The sequence below is a fragment of the Diospyros lotus genome, chromosome 7, assembly GCF_014633365.1.
Source record: "Diospyros lotus cultivar Yz01 chromosome 7, ASM1463336v1, whole genome shotgun sequence".
Classification (NCBI taxonomy): domain Eukaryota; kingdom Viridiplantae; phylum Streptophyta; class Magnoliopsida; order Ericales; family Ebenaceae; genus Diospyros; species Diospyros lotus.
The window spans coordinates 197,893-216,647 of NC_068344.1; the positions used below are offsets into that span (position 1 = coordinate 197,893).

Here is an 18,755-nt window from a genome sequence, read left to right on the forward strand (position 1 = left end):
ATCCCAAATTATCCAAGACAATTTTTGAAATCAAGTCTATCCTCAATTCAAACTTCCAGCCCAATCTAAATCCCTCCACAACTATGATAATGTCTCTCATCTCAATCTCCAATTAGAATTTGAACTCAATTCCAATTTCTTTGAAACTTTAATTATCCTAATCTACAATGGCTTTAGAAATCCTATTTCATCTTGGATTTTTCTCTCCCTTTTATTTGTCTCTTTATAAAAATTTGGGTGTCACTCACAGACTAGGCACACTCTTCAGTGGGTGTTTATTTCTTTTTTTTTTTTTAATATTTTTATATGTGAGAGTTACTATTAGAGTGGAATGGTATCTACATATGGACTAGTGTACTAGTGCTACTTTTGCAATAATTTTTTTTTACTTTTTGTTTTTTTTTTTAAATTATGTTCACAAATATTATAATTTGGGCAGTAAGTCCCAAGATTTGCAAATATGAGTGTAATTGAGATGAGGATGCCATGGTGGATCTGCTGCCTCACACACACACACACACGATTAAAATGGTATGGATATGTAAGAAAAAGGCTAATAGACATGCCTATGAGGAGTGTATGAAATGACAAAAGTTTGTAGCAAAAGAGGGAGAGGAAGGCCAAAGTAAATATGATGGGTAACTCTTAAAATAAGATATAATGGTCTTAGAGAGAAGCTAGGGATAGAGATGGTTGGAGGTCTAGAATTCATGTAGCTAACCTCACCTAGGGGGATTATGGCTTATGATTGTTGTAATTGTTTTAGTATTTTTATTACTGGACAATATCTTTAAAAGTACCCATCTCCTTATTTTTTCCAAATTACTCCATTCCTTGTCTGTACCCTTATCATTGTCCATTTAATTGCTTCTTAGCTGGACACCCTTCTTTGGACTTCCTGTGTTCATCTTCCATTCATGAGTGAGTTGTGGTTACTTGACTTGAAACTGCTCATGCTTGGATAATCTGTTTTTGTATTTCCCAGTACTGTAAATTAGAGATCCTTATCTAATTTGTACATTTTAGTTTGTTCCTATTTCCTTTCAGAAGCTACTCCCTGATCTACTAGTGGTTTTATTTGCAGTACTCTTTTCCTCCATCATGTGTTGGGGAAGTTGGGCGAATGGGAGCACCCAGTAGAAGAGAAATTGGTCACGGGATGCTTGCAGAGAGAGCCCTCGAACCTATTTTACCTTCTGAAGATGATTTCCCTTATACAATACGTGTTGAGAGTACCATCACTGAGAGCAATGGCTCTTCAAGGTGGGGAGCCTGTATTTAATGAATATAAAGGAAAGGGTTCAATGGATTTTATGTCATGGACACCACACAAAAACATTTTTATTTACGTACTATTAATCTTTGTTCATGTTGTATTTTTTCTTTCTATCATCATCTTTGGATTCAAATTATTTAGATTTTTCTCTTTTGCGCCTTCATATTTACTTAATATTGTGTAGCAGTAATGTTCTTTCAATCTTGCAAGATACTCGTCAATGATGAGTTCAATATATCATATTCAGCAGAATGACAAATATCACTTGCTCACTTTTTTAATAGAAAGGAAGAGATTTATTCATTATTAAACAACTACTTATCCACGAACCTCATGTGGGACTAATAGTTTTCATTTCCCAAGTCATCAAAATCCTTTTTCCTCCACTTAGCCTTATCCCCACTAGGGATATTCTACTGATTGGTTCCCTAGAAACTAGACAATCCTTAATTGGTCAAGAACCTATCAACAAACTCTTATTTCCTTTCTCTTGTTGATTTTTGAAGAAGATATTCTTAAAATGCATTAGGGAACTTTGAAACCATGTTCACGATCAATGTTATCTTTCTGCCCATTCTCTCCAGATCTGATATTTCATTTAGTTTTATTTTAAATCTTAACATCATGTAGTATTATGTGTCAGCATGGCCTCTGTTTGTGGAGGATGCTTAGCGTTGCAAGATGCTGGTGTCCCTGTTAAGTGCCGTATTGCTGGTATTGCGATGGGCATGGTTTTGGATACCGCGGAATTTGGGGGAGATGGAACACCTCTCATTCTTTCTGACATCACTGGATCTGAAGATGCATCGGGAGACATGGATTTCAAGGTATCATCGTTTGAATTTCTTCTATACATACTATTACAGCGTGTTAAGTTAGTTTTTTTAGTCTTTGTTGGTGCAGTTTGTCAAAGTCTTTGTTGGTTCATATAATATCCATTTGGCAGAAATCTTGAAGAATTACATTAGTACTTCTTAATGCAGAATCTGAAAGCATGGGAAGGGAATACTTAACTAGATAGTGTACTCTTGCAGGTTGCTGGAAATGAAGATGGTGTAACGGCATTTCAGATGGACGTAAAGGTTATATAGAACTTAGATTTCAATTCTTTGCTTTACCCACCGAAATAGTAGTAGTTCTTTGGGTTTCTTTAAACTTGGTGTGTACATGCCTATCTTCATTCCTTTCCTTTGCTCCATAATGAATGAAATGTTTTCTCTGAAGACATTTCTACTCTTGTTGATCACTGTCATGCTACTATAATGACTTTCATGTTTTCTCTGAAGACAGCTTGCTCTTTCATTTTGTAATTACTTTTTAGGTACCATACAAATTGCCAGCTAAAACTTCTCTACCACACTGTTTAATGACAGGTTGGAGGAATTACTTTACCGGTCATGAGGCATGCACTCCAACAAGCAAGAGATGGCCGGAAGCATATTCTTGGTAAAGTATATTGGTGACATAATTTATGAGTCTCTGGTTGGCATTCATAGATATAAACCCTTTTCTGTTTAGTTGTGTTTGAAAGAATTAAAGTGGTCTCCAGATTCATAGGAGATGACCTTATTTATCAGACATTCATCAGAGTGTGCCCTGTTAATTCTTAACTTTTGCACAACCTAGAACTTTAGAGACAATTTGGTTGTACTTGTGTTTAAAGTGGGAAAAAAAATGGCATCACTTATATATTAAGCCCACATTTGAAGTTTAAAAAGAATAAGATGAAAATGGATTAGATAGTACAAACTGTATGAGTATCACTTTTATCACCCTTTCCTCTCTAAAATTTTGAACTTCAAGAGTTTGGGGACCTCATAATTTTTAGCCTTTTTAATGAAGTTTGCTTTGTAAAAGAGTCGTTACAAAATCTTTTCTCTCCTGAATAGGTATTTGGACTTTTCTTTCCCCTTTAAACATCTTGTCCGTGTCCCATGTTTGTATCTCTATTTTGTGATCATATCTATGTCAATGCTTCTTATACGTCTATGGTTTAGTGTGGCATATGATATTCTGCACCAAGTCTAACTTATCCCGAAAACCATAAAGAAAAAGGAAGCACTTTATATGATGTGGAGAAAAGTTCGAATTTTGGTGGCTGTAGGACACTATTGTTATGTTGTGGGAGTTTTTCCTTTCACATTGCATCACCCTGTGTTTAACTAATATTCTTTGCATTACAATAGTGTGCTGGTTGATAGGGCTGAAGTCAAGCAGGTTGGAACTTGAACTAGTCAAACCAAACCTTAGCTTATTTTTGACATGGGCAACTTTTTTCAGTTCTTATGTGGGGCTTGGGCATTTTTGTTCTTCTCAGTTAATAGGTTGGCCCTCAATAAAAGCTCAATCGTAAATTCATTTGTTTGGTATTTTATGTGCACTTCATTTATAAAATAATAATGATATTTTCAGCATTTGCCCCTCAATGACAAGAGAACATACTTTAACCAATGTTAACATCATAATGCAACGAGGCAAGAAAACGAACCACTGCATGTAATTTAAATCACTGCCCAAAATCAATCTCCCAAAACATGTGTCCTTCTAAATCAAGACAATCACTAACCTTAGGCTACCATTCCAAGCTAGCAAAAAATGTTTCAACTTCTCATCCTACAGCATAGTTGGCATAAGAATAGACCCTACAAAGTAACATTGTGTGCTTATTTGCTTCAAGGTTGGTGGCCTTTTTGGTTCATAGTCATTTTTAAAGTTGGTTGTTTGGATCCACTTCAATGGCCCATGGGACTGTAGTTTGGAGATAGTATGTTAGTTTGGAGGGTTGTCTGCTGCTCATGGTCATGGAGCTATTTTCATGATTGATAACCTGCAGAAAAGAAGTCATTATTTGACTGACTGCTATTTTATGTGTAAGACCAACTTTGAGTTGACCAAAAAACTGTTTCTTCATTGTTAAGTTGTCAGAGGAGCTTCTGTTTTGCCTATTTGGTTCAGTGGATCATCTAGGCTTCAACAACTGATTGGCAGTTTACTTGGGGCTCAGATTCCTCACTCTTGCCACAAAGATGGTTTTGGCATTTCCTTCCATTGTTAGTGAGACAGCATTTTGTGGTGTGAGAAGAATGATGTTAGGGAACGAATCAAGCGATAAAGAAAAATTGGAACAAAATCACACACACAAGACTGAATTTACGTGGTTCAACAAAGAATGCCTACATCCACTACCAAACTAGGTGTTTTTTTTCACTATTTGAGAATGTTACAATTACAAGAATTATACCCACATATTTATATACGAAGACTAGGGCAAAAATAGAATTCCTAACTGGGGCTTGTTTAGATTTCGGGGACTCTGCCCCCTTGACCCTTGCCCGTTGATCCAGTGGCTGGACCCCCATATTGGCACTGAGTAGGTGTCATAAATTGAATTAGACTCCACATCTCCAACAAATGTTATAGCCTTTGAAAGAGTGGGCTTCATCCATTTCCTTGGGGTTTCATCTATTCTCTTTGCATCTTCTTTTGTTGATTTACTATATGAATTGTTTTAGTTTCAGCTCGTGAGTTTGCTTTACAGGACATGGTTTTCCCATTTATGGCCTTGCTTTGTGATGTTTATCTTACTGATATCTTTAAAAAATATATCCTTACACCATTCCATTCCCAAACGTGAAGATTTGAGTCTACTGAGGCTGTATTTAGATTCTTAGTCACAAGCAAATTTCAGCATTTTCAAGGGTATATTTTTTCCTTTCCAGTAGTATTGAATAAAAAAATTGTGTTGGAATTTTAGAAAGAGAATGCATAGGGGCAGTGCTGTAAATAGTAGTATCAGTTCAGAGTTTAGAAAGTTAAGAGGGTTCAATTAAAAAAGGGAGGAGGGGAAGTGCTACAATAGGGAGTGTGGGCAGAAATGGGAGTTATTTGGCAGTTGTTTCTTCATGAAGTAAAAGTTATCGTTGGGAATGGGCAGGACAATGAGATTAATTGGAGAAGTTCGGAATGAAAGCAGTAAAAAGTATCAGGGGATCATTCTTGAATAATTGCTCATGGACCAGGAAAATGTTTATTCCACTGAAAAGACTGTAATGCCAAGCTCTAACTAAACTGCTGCCTCCTGCCTGTCACGACCCTAGGGGTATAACTGTAATTGAGAGACACTTACCTTGTATGAGCCGTTGGGCTAACTGGAAGGGGTAGGTGGGTAAAAGCTAAATGTACAACAGCTATCTGTTTTGGCTGGCTGTTAGGTGGTTGCATAGTTGATGAATTGTGCTAGAGGCTTTATATAGAGACCCATGGCAGTAAGGAAAGTATCCTTCGAGAATAATACAGAATTCCTTTCTCTCATTTCTGCTTCTCTCTCTCTCGTTCTCTCTTTCTTCCTTCCCTCACTCTATCTGTTCCTTTCTCCCTCCAGTTCTGTTCTTTCTTCTTCTAAATTTCCTATTCATTTCCTATTCAAACCCTAGTAAACCCTAAGGTTGTGACCTATTTTCCTATCAAGCTGCTGGAATCTTTATTATTTGTTATTGAGTGAATTTGGATACTTCCTTTAGGAAAATTTTGCAACTAATCCCTCTTTAGAACCCGCGATCCTTCCAATCTTCTAAAGCTAAAACACTTCTTCAATTCTTAAAGCACTAAAAGCAGAAATTTTATATCTTTTCCTGCCATAAGAACATTAATGAACAGCATTGACTTAAAACTTTTCAAATGTCAACCCCATCCGGAACGGAGGAAACTAACTATGTGGACACAACATAATGCACAATAGATATATAAACATAGCAGACCTAAGAAACAAGAGCACAAACACCAAAAGGACAGACTGTTTTCTTCTTTGGTTTTTTTACAAAAATCATCATGCATTTGTGTTGCAGCTATGTTTCTCCCTTATCATGCTGCTTTACTGGAACCAACTGTATAGCATACTCCTTTTAGAGAAGCTCTCTTCATGCCTCCTGACGTCAGATGTGTTTGCAATATCAAAGTCTTTCCATCATAATAACAATTAGAAAATTAGGGTAAATATGCCATCATACAATGGCAATGCTGGCCTTATGTCTATGCCATTTCAAAAGGCAAGTTTACTGCAAAGAGGTGCATTTAAGATGAGAGTGCCTATGCCGATCTAGTGTACCTGTGTGCTTATTGAATGGAGGCATATCAGGGTTGGAAAGCTGGTAATTAGAACACTCTTATTTATGGTGATGGTGGACTTGCAGCGCATATTGATTTGTATGTTACAAGCCCCTTGGAGGCAAACACACTGAAAGAGTTGGGCAGAAGAAGCAAAAGGCTGCTCCTAAAGAGTGAGATGAGAAAGGATGAGTAAATAATGTTAGGAATAGAGATATCCAATCTCCATCTTTCATTACCAATGACCTCACCTGATTGCCACCTGAGAACTTCTGTTGAACAAATGCTGTTGTGAGTTCTGCTTGCTGCTTCACATGGATCAGAATGCTGAATTGCAAGATAATAAGTGGTTAATAAATGCAGATAAACATATACCTTCCCATTGTAGTTCGAAGTATTTTTTAAATAGAGGGCCTACTCATCTTGTTTGATGACATAGAATTACTTTCCACCCACTATGTAGTGCTTATTTTTATACTTAATATTCTGTTCTTGTTTAAAATTTGCTTGTCAGCACTGGTTCACTTTGTGCTATCGTTTTACACATGTGCATCCATCATTTGTTTATGGTTCAAGATGTCGTGGAATCCTTGATGTATGAGAGATTATTGTCTTGTTTTATGTTGAAAAATCATATTACAATTTATTTTGTCTGCTTAAATTTTGAAGTCAAATTGCTTACTCTTCTCTATCTCATTTTGATCACATTCAGATGAGATGTCAAAATGCTCACCACCTCCTTCAGAAAAGCTTTCAAAATATGCTCCATTGATTCATGTTATGAAGGTTTGTTAAGCTTCCAGATACTGTTTTGTGTGTGACTTGATATAGAGTTGATAATTATGTATTGTTTGCATTTGCACTCGAAATTCATAGGTGAAGCCAGAGAAAATCAACCTTATTATTGGTTCTGGTGGGAAGAAGGTGAAGAGTATTATTGAAGAAACTGGTGTAGAAGCTATTGACACAAGAGATGATGGAATGGTAATCTATATAAGGAGCTCACCTTCAAATACTTCTGATTGATGCTTATTATACTGTGGTTTAACATCTATGTGATTTTGTAGGTGAAAATTACTGCCAAGGATCTGTCCAGTCTAGAGAAATCGAAAGCCATTATCAGCAATCTGACAATGGTTCCCACTGTTGGTGATATCTACAGGTTCCTCTTCCCCCTTATTTTTCTCCATTTTTCTCTTGTTTCTGTATGTAGGAGTGTATGTGTTTGTCTATAGCCCTACTTAAAAAGGATTGGTTGAAATGGTGTTAATTGATGAATGCCTCTTTATCAAAATTGTGTTGAACATTCTTTTCTTAAGCACTTAATTTCTTAATTAGAAATTTGTCCCCATCAGGAGAGCATTTTCTTTGCATGAACTTGACATTTTTTGTTGCCCCCTTGTCTCTTCTTTCAGTATGTATCTATGTGTATGCCAAACTAAAATAGATTGGTCAGAATACCTCTCATAAAATGGATCCCCCTTTCTTACAAATGCATTCCACAATTTTCTCTTGAGCACGCATTTCCTATTTTAGAATACGCTGTCCAACAGAATGATTCTCTCTTGGCCTGTTGAAACTGACCCTTTCTATTGAGCCTGCATAAGTCGTTTTAATTAGATTTAGCAGACTCGTAACTGATGCTTGCTGGCTTCTTTTCTATATGAACTGTATTTAGTTTGCTTTACTAGTTAGAATTTGATCTCCTGTGATGAGATTTGTATATAACTTTTCCTTTTCTTTTCCATTTTTAAATCAGAAACTGTGAGATCAAATCAGTGGCCCCTTATGGAGCTTTTGTTGAGATAGCACCTGGGCTTGAGGTATGTATTGTGTCTCTAGTTTCACTTGCCAAGTTCTTCATTCATTTTTCTATGTTGCTTAGGAAATGGTTGAGAAGTATCACGTGATCGAATTCCATGATTATGCTGTTTAGAATGACAAAACCATAAACACTGAGTGGATAATCGACACATTTGAATATAGGAGCATATGGAAAAAGGATGAGAACTTTGCAATGAAGATACGTAGATCTACCTATCTATTTATATTAGATAATTTAACTTTTACATTTTTATCTTGTAAAGGATTGAACCAAAAGTTCCATTTCATTAAAAGCCTGAAGCAATTAAAAAATAGGAACTTGTCGGGTTTAGTAAGTAGGAAAATTTTAGTTAAAGTATATGATGTATATGAACTTTAGCTTCATCATCAATTAGACTAGAGGAACTTGTTGGGTTTAGAGTTTTGAAAAATAAGTCTCTAAGTAGGAAAATGTTAGCTTAGTCATCTAATATGGTTTTCATCAATTGGCTCGAGTGGGCATTGTCATGTACCTAGGGTTTTCCTAGGGTTTTGATAGGAAATTGAGAGACATCAGAGGAAGAATTAGACGGAGAGGGAGGAAAAGGCAGCAAGAATTGGGGGAGGAATAGAGAGAACAACAAAGAGAGAGAGAGAGAGATCAAAGGGATCGTGAGAGGGAGTTTAGGGACACATACGAGAGAATTCAAGAGGGAAAAATGAGGGAATTCATTCATCAATCAAAACATAATCCTCCTAACCTTAGCTGTGGCTTATATATAGCCTAACAGTCTCCCACATGCACCCATGTGCATTGCAACAAATAGCATAACTACCTATAGTTAAGGACAAAGCCCTGTAACAGAAAAGGGAAAGAGAATTACAATTATTGTGCAATGCAAGTAGGCTAACTACTACTATATTTACTAATCTATCCTTGGGAACCCTTGGGGTCATGGCAGGCATTTGCTTGGATTCATTTTACGATTAGCTTAACTATCTGGAATGGTTGCACCAAGTTGATCTTATAATTTTTGAGATTAGGTTCTGAAATGGTTTTCGTCAACCGGCTCAAGTGGTTTTTTTCTTGGATTCGTGTTACTATCAGCCTAGCTATACGGAATGGTCACGTCAAGTTGCTCTTTTAATCTTTTGAGATAAGCTGGAGTTCAGGAGCTTTCTCTTGGCCAAATTCTCCCCTTGCTTTTTGAGGAATATATCATACATAAATCACAAGCTGGAGAAGCATGTCCGTGCATCTTGCAAGACCTCTGCATCTGAGAGTTGGTTTTGCTTTCTGTCATCTGTTTAGAGTTCCCTTATTGAACCTCAGACCTGTGTCTGGAATTTTCTTATTTTATTGTTGTTTATCTGTATAAGTGTTCTTTCATGGAGGTTGTGAAAAAAAGAAACAAGGGGGGAAATCAAATAAATCACAGTATATTTCAATTTTATTGCAGGGACTTTGTCATATCAGTGAGTTGAGTGCAAATTTCCTGGCAAAAACTGAAGATGTAAGCACACCTTTTATTGTTGAAATAGATATGTAGCTATGATAGTAGATTATCATTTCTTTTGTTATTTGACTGTAGGCTTTCAATGTCGGAGACCGTGTCGATGTGAAGCTTATTGAGGTCAGGAATTTCCTATCCCTTTCATTCATTATTCAAAGATTGAAGTTTTTTCAAATGATAAATAGCTTTCATATTTTCAGCTTTAGATCTTAAACTCGTCTTATCTTACTTATCTTAATATATTTTTGTCTCTGTTTTTAGAGGGTGAGCCTTGGTAGCAATGGTAAAGTTTCTCCTTTATGCCTAGGTCACTGAATAGCCTCTTTGCAAAAACGCAAAGGGGAGGCCACACAGAAATACCTCCTCTCCCAATAAATCCGGTCTGTTTGGGGAGGGTATGAACTTGAAATTTTATTGACCCCGGGGGGCGGGGGGAGGTGGCGTACGACCCAAGAAATAAAAAATCTGTGCGGGCATGGGTAGGGTGCACAGGGAGGTGCCTCCCATCCATACCCGACCTGTATATATTACTAAATAAGTATTTTTACTTAATTGTTAACTAGCCAAGCTCAAGTCAAATTCTCATTTACCCACCAATTAAGCCTAACCCATTGCTCATGGGCCCACTAATCTATGAAATCACTAATCTATGAAATGAAACAAATAACAAAAGCCAAATGAATTGAAATTGAAGATAAAAATTACAGAACTCTGTTATCCTATATATTCATATATTCAATTACTTTGTTTTTGTTGAAAATATTTTATGTTGTATGGATTATATATATATTTTATTGCTTTGTTATATCATGCATGTTAAATTTTGATTGAGAATTTCAGAGAAAATTGAATAAATATATATATTTTTAATTTAAATTGAACCAGTACGAATATCCAACGGATATCCGTTACCCTATGGGGATGGGGATGGAGGACTAAATGCGTTATTCGACAAGTATGGATACAGGTATTAGGCTGGGGATGTGGGTACGAGTAAGGGTGAAGGTATATCTTTTTCGTTGCCATCCCTAACTATATGCTACTGCAGATATTATATATGTACACAAAGTTAGAGGATATGCATAAATTCACACAAACACCTCATACTAGTACAACTATATACTAACACTCTCCTTCAAGTTGGAGCATACATATCATATGTACCAAGCTTGCAACAAATATAATTTGCCCTAGGGCCTCCAAGCGATTTATTTAACATGTCAGCTAACTGGTCATTTGAGTTCACAAAAGCAGTAGCTATATCTCCCGTTACCACATATGAGTTGCATGGGGCCTGTGTCACCAAATTTTAATTCCATAAGGAGTTGCTTTAGCTTTATAAGTTCATAGGTTTCTTACGCCTTAGCTCAGTATTTAGCTTATGCACTCGACCTTGCAACTATACTTTGCTTCTTGCTTTTTCGAAGAGATCATATTACTGTCAATGAGAATATCTTGAAGTTGAACACCATCTGAAGGATCGCGTGCTTAGTCTATATCTGTATAACCAACAATTTAAGAATGTTATCTATCAGTATATAATAAACCTTTACCCGGCACTTGCTTTATATGTATGAGAATTCAAACTACGTCTCAATGATTATCAGATGGTGAATTTAGAAGCTTGTTGACCACACTCACAATGAAGGAAATATTGGGTCGAGTTATTATGAGGTAGTTTCGTTTTCCTTCTAGCCTTTGGTGTCTGCCAGGATCTAATAATAACTCCCCCTATGTTGGTAGAAATTTGACATTGGGATCCATAGGAGTATCAATAGGTTTGGATCCCAACATTTTAATATTTTCAAGTATATCTATAGCATATTTTTGTTGTGAAATACAAACTATCCTTTGATTTATTACTTTCGTGTGCAAGATTCTTAATTCTTTTTTTACCGTTAAATATTTGTAACTGCACAATATTCTTGATTTTTCATTAACTTCCATTCAGAACAATTGAGTTGTAAATACATCATTAATAGCGGGTAATGGCTTGAGTAAAGGCGTAACCTAGGGGGATGTAATATTTATTATTTTTAATTATGCTTCACACTACTCTGAATTACAGAAGCTAATATGTGCATGTTACTGATTAACTGATCTATTTTTATTTTTGTTTTTTTTTTTTTTGGCTAAATATTTATTTTCCTTTCATGATACCTTCAATCTTTTGCCTTTTACATGGTGGAATTTTATTGAAAAATCTGCAGTAATGTAAAGACCTCTCTCTAATAATTGTATGCTTGAAATACAGATGAATGAAAAGGGACAACTTCGCCTAAGCCACCGTGCTCTACTTGCAGACATGCATCCAGAGAAACCCAATTTGAAGCAACGAGCGAGTGGGCTTACCAAGGAAAGCATAGCTTCCGAAAAAGCTCCTGATAAGGTTACACCTAAGAAAGTTGTGAACGTGCAGAAGGATGGTTTAGCAGAAGGGAAAACAGAACAGTCCACTCGTAAAAGTAGCAGTGTCAAACAAACAAGCCCCCTTAAAGGTCATCTGGGTGAGGGCAATCTACTGAAGGAACCTAAAGAGAAGATTGTTAAGAGATTTGTCAAATCTACGAAGGATGGTGCCTCTACCGTCAAAGAGAAGCCAACAACGAGCAGCAGTGAAGCTGTTAGCAGTTTTGGTGAAACCAAAAGTATCTTGGTTGATGGAGATGCCAAAGTCAGATAGTGGGCAACAAAAAGAGATCAGTTTTCAACTTCTTAATTGAGATAGACAGCCTTCCACCTAAAAAAGGAAAAAAGGTACGAATTTGGGCATATTATTTTCAAAGTGTGATACTTTAATATCGTCATAAATAGGTTATACTTTTTTCAGATTGGGTTCTTTAGTTGATTGGGGCATTGAAAACCTCATTTATTAGGGACTCTCTGTTATACAGTAAGATATATATAGTCCTATTCAGCAAAAGAAAATAAAAAAGAAAAGAAAGCAAGAAGTGTCGAGAATCAAGGCTGTTATTAAGTATAGAAAATTCTGGAATTAAGTATAGAGAGTTAAGGTTAGAATTAAGGATGTAATTAGTCTTCTGTACATAGAAGTTTACCTTAATTAGGTGATTAGGAAATCTGCCTCTGTTTCCATATTTGTAAATCATCTACTGTATATATATTTCCATTGATTCAATGAAGAATATACAGAAGTATATTTAGTTGTCCTTAGTAGTTTATAACTTTTTAATAGTCTCTTAATTGGGAGGTATTTGAGTAGCCTACTTTCGTGTGAGGCTTATAGTTCTAAATTCATTATTTGTTAATGTGTTTGTGTAAACAGTGTATGTGAAGGTTATCTTGGAGGAAGAATGATACAAAACAAAGCCCATGAATCAGGTGATGAGATTTAAAAGATGAAAACAAGCTATTTTCAAGGAAAAAGAGTGACTGAAAACATTGGATAGTAGAAGGAAAGCCTAACCAAACATGGCAAAAAATAGTTCTAGGAAAGTCAAAGGGAAAAGCCCCGAATCAAAAAGAGTCTTGGTGGTATAATGAAGAGGTACAAGAACCACTCAAATTTAAGAGACCTTGCTACTAGATCTTACGTAAATGCCATAATTAAAAAAACCCTGAAGAGGGATATTTTGGCTAAAAAAGAAGCCAAGAAAGGAATTAGTTAAGCAAAATCAAAAGCTTATGAAAATTTATACCGACGACTTTACACAAAAGTCAAGGAAATATATATATATATATATATACACGCTCATAAATTAGCTAAGGTGAGACAAAGAAAATGAGGGATTAGGTTCAAGTGAAATGCATAAGAGATGAAAACCAAAAATATTAGTAAATGAGGGGAGATCAAGGAAGGATGGAATGCGTATTTCTTGAAGTTATTTAATGAAGGTGGACAAACAAGTGTTGTGTTGGGGCATTTTAGTAACTCTGATGAAGATAGGAATTACATGTTCTGTAGGTGCATTTTTCCCAAATGAAATAAAGTATACATCGAAAAAGATGAAGAATAGTATAACAATTGAACCAAACAATGTCCCTATAGAAACACGAAAATCTACATGAGAAAAGGACATTGGTTTGGTTAACGAAATTATTTACTATGATCCTTAAATCAAAAAGGATATTGAATGAGTGGAGGAATTGCACTTTAGTGTCTCGTTATAAGAATAAAGGACATGTTCAAAGTTGTCGTCGAAGATGTAGAGGAATCAAGTTAATGAACCAAAATGTGAAACTTTAGGAGAAAGTGTTGAGTAAAGATTAAGAAGAGAAATCAGTGTGTCCGAAAACCAATTTGATTTCATATCTAGTAGGTCAACAATGGAAGCTATATACTTGTTAAGGTGTCTAATAGAAAGATATAAAGCTAAACAAAAGAATTTAAGCATAATGTTTATAGATTTTGAAAAAGCTTATGACAAAGTTCCTAGAAGAAAATAGCATGAATTTGATATGTTATTAGAGACATGTATCGAGGAGTAGAAACGTGTGTTAGAACATGTGGAGGTGATATTAAGACTCTGCCAATTACAATTGGGATTAATCAATTATCTATATTAAGCCATTATGAATTCATTAAACAAATCTAAGCAAATGTGTGTTGGTGTGTGCTATACGCAGATGACATTGTTTTGGTGAGTAAGAAAGCATGAATACTAAAGTTGAGATATGAAAAAACACTTCAAAATCTAGAGGTTCTAAGTTAAGCAGATTTAAAAAATGAATATATAGAATTTAAGGTTAAAAATACAAGTGTGGATGATATTATGGTAAAACTTGATAAAGTCCTACTAAGAAAAGATCAATTCAAATAAGGATGTTATGATAGATGTGCAACCATACAAGAAAATATAGTATTGCAAATAAAGTTTTTTGTAATAAGATAAAAGTAACTCTTATTAAAGATAAAGTGCGTGAAATTCAATTAAGATGGTTTTGCCATGTCAAAAGAAGACTAGTGTAAGGCTCTTGTGAGGAGAGTGGAAGGAATGAAACAAGTCTTTATCGAAAAAGGTGGAGAAACACCAAGAAAAACTTGGTGCAAGAGACTATTAGATGTGATATGAGTTATAAACGCCTTAAAAAAAATGAGGTCATCAAAAGAAATGGTTGGCAAGGTATAATTCATGTAACTGACCTCACATTGTGGGGTTAAGGCTTGAGATATTATTGTTACAAATCCATATGAATGACATTGATTTAACATTATATTAAGAATTTATATTATTTTGATTTAATTGATTACTTCTCAATATCATATAATTGCTTAACCTTTTCCTCTCTATCTCCCATAATCGATCTCCTAAGATAATTAATTATCTTTGTGAGTGAAAATGTTTATGTAGTCCCTTCTTTGGAGCTCTTTTTTCATACCTACCGAAAGTTACTTTTCTTTTTCCTTTAAATTAACTGATAGGCACCACTATCAACTGGATTGGCTGCCCTGCTTGTGGGGTATTCATGATTGACTGCATACAACCTCACAACATATATTCTAATATCAGTATTTATAATGATTTCTGCTGTTGTTTGCTTTGAGTGATTGCATACAACCTTACAACTTCATAATCTAATGTGAGTATTTATGATTCTCACATCCCCCTCTACAGATTGTGTGACCGGTCATGAATCGTATACCAAGAATTAAAGTTCATGAAACCTAAAAACTTGTCCAACAATATTCATAACTAAACAATAATCCATGAAAATCCTCAAAATTTACGTGACTGAATTAACCAAAAATAACTAAAAGTTTAAACTTTTCCAAACTAAGTCCACTGGTAATCCCCCAATCCAAGTCCATGTTTAGCCCCATTCATCCTACTCACCTAAAAATATGTTAGGGAGAGTGGTGAGTTTAAAGCCTAGTGAAGGTTGCTCCACATAATAGATCAATATTCAAAATACATATTTTGATAGATATTAAGAAACAAAATTTCAGTTTCAAAGTTCATCAAGATTTCCCATGCAACAAAATAATCAACGTGTATAGTATCACGTAGCCTATCTATTCAATTTCCATGATGTAAATAAATTATCATCTCAACAAATATTTCCATGGCAATATAGCAAGAGGGGACCTAGTACTCTTCCCAAATTTAGTCAATAACTAGTTGGTACCCCTATCTTCCTGAAGTCCAACCATACAAGTTAATGCAATACTCTTCCCAGATATAGCCAATACTCATTTCTTCCTAGATCCCATCAACACGCAACCCTTTTTCCTGTGATGGGTCTATTAAACTGACTCTCTCCTGGGGGGGAACACCTTCAATCGCCTAAACTGTTGTTGTCTTTGATTTGATTGAACAAGGCTGCTCCATCATTTTCCTTTTTCTTTTTCTTCTTCTTCAATGAATGCCCTTCCTAAAAAATGGAATGAAAACGCACTGCCCATTAACAGGAGCCTGGAAGACATTTTCTTTTTTATAATAATGGCCGATAACTATATGTGGTTGGCAGGAAGTTGTTCAATTCATAGAGAGCTTGGAACGCATTGGAGAGTTAAAATTGTTGCAATGAGCGAAAGAAGCCAATGAAGCATGGGCCCTCATAGGGTTACTTTTTGTGGAGGGGATTCGCACCTGCTGGCAGCTGGAATCGTTTAGTCTGGGAAGCTCGATCTTTGATTGGTAATATCGCTTAAAAAAATTGCCCTGGTGGAGGCCATTCTTAACTGCTGCAACTACAACAATTTCTGGTGTTTTGTAACGAGATAAAGATATTTTATTTGATTGTATTCTTTGGGTAAATTATTTGTTTGAGATTATAAGTTTATAGATTGCTTATTGCCCAATTTATAAGGATATGGATCGTATTTTCCTCTTTATTCTTGTTTTCCTAAATGTATGTTACTTTTCCTGAAGGTGCCGATCCCAAAATTCATTTCATTTGTTATGGACGAACTATTAACGGAATGAAGAGTAATCAAACGATTAGCATTTATTTAAATTCAGTCCCTCCCTCCTGCTGTCCCTGCTAGCTATTGGTCTGTTCAATACATGAGAATCAGTTTAGATATGGACTGAGGACTGTACCGTCTGCTCACTGGATGCCCGGGCCATGCTAAGGCTACCATTGTGCCGGGGAGGGAATGGAAAACAAAGCATGTGAAAGAAACATAGAACCCAAATTCCTTTTAAGTGTGCTCTAAATATGCAAACATCGGATTTGGTGTATGGAGTCCTATAAAATTGCGACCATACAATTGCTTGCAGAATAAACAATTGTGTGAGGCCTACAAAAGCAAAGCAATTTTTGAAGAAAACGGAAAGAAACTGTTGCATTCTGTATGGGGAAGTAGTTACCTAAAAAAAAAATTTGTTGCATGGAGAATTCTTTTTTTAAGAAAATAAAAAAGAGAAAAGAAAATAGTACTTATTTTTCCTTTCCTCAAGAAAATAATACTTACCCCCAAGCTATCTATGCTCCTTTTCGTTGTTGTGTATATTTTCTCTCATTTATTTTATCTCTTCTCAAGCAAAGTATGAGAAAATCATCTTTCAAGCTCCCAAGGCATATGCTGAGTAGTTGAATAAACAATATCTTGATATTAATTTAGTAAGTTATAAGTTAAATTCTTGTTCAATGCAGGGGTTAAATGTCCAACTTGTAATTTACTTTTTTTAGCATAATCGAGGGTGCAAACATCAGAAATTGGATAAATGTGGTTATCTCAAGAAAATCATCTCTGGATGGTAAAATAATATCTTATTAAGATTTATGTTATTTGATACATAAAATATAAGTTTGGTAAAATAAATTAATACCAAGGAGTGGTATATTTATAGGGACGTCATTCTAGTTCGAGTAATTATAAAGACTTTTATTATTATTAAATATGAAATAAATTATTTATTTTTTCTTACATTATTTTTATATATTTTTTTATTTTTGTTATTTTATGTCTCATCTCTCACTAGAAAATTTGAAAAAATTAAAATTAATAAAAAATATTGATGATAATTGTCAAATAATCTATTGTAGTCAATGGGTAGGATCAAATAGAATCCAAATGGTTTGTTGGGTTCTTTTAACAAATTAAAAAAAATTAGATTTGAAATGATGTTTATAAGTTATTTGAAAAATAAAAATTTAACACAGGTGGTTGTTGGTTCTTTATTATCAAAGAATCAAAACTTTGGTTGACTTGCAAAAATTATTTAATTTCAAATATCATAAATCTTACAATATGTTGATAGTAACAATAGATAGAGAGATAAAAAGAAATATGATAGAGATATATCATCATTCTAATTAAAGAAAATTTAAAAATAATTCATCAATAAAAAAAATAATGAGAGAAGAAAGAGATAGATAAATGGAGAGAATTGTTTACCAAAACTTTTACTAATTTTAAAATTGGAAGAATACTTGTGCGTATTGAAATTAGAAAGTTAGTCTTAGTCCGTGAATTAGACTTTACCTCAGGGTTCAGTAGTGTGTTTTACCCAATTTAGTATCTGAAGAGTAAATTTGTATAATTAAGAGGAGCAAGCTGCAATTTCACACATTTACTGCCTTCTTTTCCATTGATGCCTCCTGCATACAAGACCCGCCCTCGAGTCCAATTATCATCTCTGTCTTGTGCCGATACTTTCCCGCCAGAATACTTTGCCATCTTTCACTTCCCCGTCTTCCCTCACTCTCTCTCTGTCTTTTTGCGGAAGTCTTGAAGATATGTTGTGGGTAGACAAGTACCGGCCGAAAACCCTAGACAAAATGACGATGGTACACGAAGATGTCGCCCAAAATCTCAGGAAACTGGTATCTTTGGTTTCCGCTGTGCAATATGCGCACAAGCTGTCAAGTCTTGTTAAACTTTCAGACACTATAGTGGGTTTTTGGTTTAATTGGATTGTTCTTGTGTAGGTAACAGAGCAAGATTGCCCTCATTTGCTGTTTTATGGTCCTTCTGGTTCCGGCAAGAAAACCCTAATCATGGCCCTACTCCGGCAGATGTTCGGACCCAGTGCCGAGAAGGTAAGCTCTTTCATCACTCATTCTTTTCTTATTTCAGTTATCATCAGCTTGTGATATTTTGTGCGATTTATTTTGTTTTTATGGATTTTGTTTCTGTCAGAAGTCTTTAT

General features: G+C 35.1%; 2 protein-coding genes across 4 annotated transcripts in view; both read left to right on the plus strand.

The window, feature by feature from the left end:
• The window catches only part of LOC127806013 (probable polyribonucleotide nucleotidyltransferase 1, chloroplastic), a 78,062-nt gene extending 61,570 nt beyond the window's left edge, over positions 1-16,492 (plus strand). For both annotated transcript variants that reach the window (XM_052342951.1, XM_052342952.1), the window contains 12 exons: positions 1,085-1,263; positions 1,920-2,103; positions 2,311-2,358; positions 2,650-2,722; positions 7,092-7,165; positions 7,256-7,363; positions 7,447-7,541; positions 8,139-8,202; positions 9,643-9,696; positions 9,775-9,816; positions 11,951-12,453; positions 16,126-16,492. In XM_052342951.1, the coding sequence (XP_052198911.1) occupies positions 1,085-1,263; positions 1,920-2,103; positions 2,311-2,358; positions 2,650-2,722; positions 7,092-7,165; positions 7,256-7,363; positions 7,447-7,541; positions 8,139-8,202; positions 9,643-9,696; positions 9,775-9,816; positions 11,951-12,379 (1,350 nt within the window). In that variant the 3' untranslated portion in view covers positions 12,380-12,453; positions 16,126-16,492. The remainder of the gene's footprint in view (positions 1-1,084; positions 1,264-1,919; positions 2,104-2,310; positions 2,359-2,649; positions 2,723-7,091; positions 7,166-7,255; positions 7,364-7,446; positions 7,542-8,138; positions 8,203-9,642; positions 9,697-9,774; positions 9,817-11,950; positions 12,454-16,125) is intronic.
• A 1,709-nt stretch (positions 16,493-18,201) lies between these two features.
• LOC127806229 (replication factor C subunit 3) overlaps positions 18,202-18,755 on the plus strand; it is a 43,674-nt gene continuing 43,120 nt past the window's right edge. Inside the window, exons 1-2 of one of the 2 annotated variants that reach the window (XM_052343381.1) lie at positions 18,202-18,429; positions 18,535-18,645. In XM_052343381.1, coding sequence (XP_052199341.1) covers positions 18,343-18,429; positions 18,535-18,645 — 198 coding nt within the window. In that variant the 5' untranslated portion in view covers positions 18,202-18,342. The remainder of the gene's footprint in view (positions 18,430-18,534; positions 18,646-18,755) is intronic. The other variant, XM_052343380.1, reaches the window with a different exon arrangement.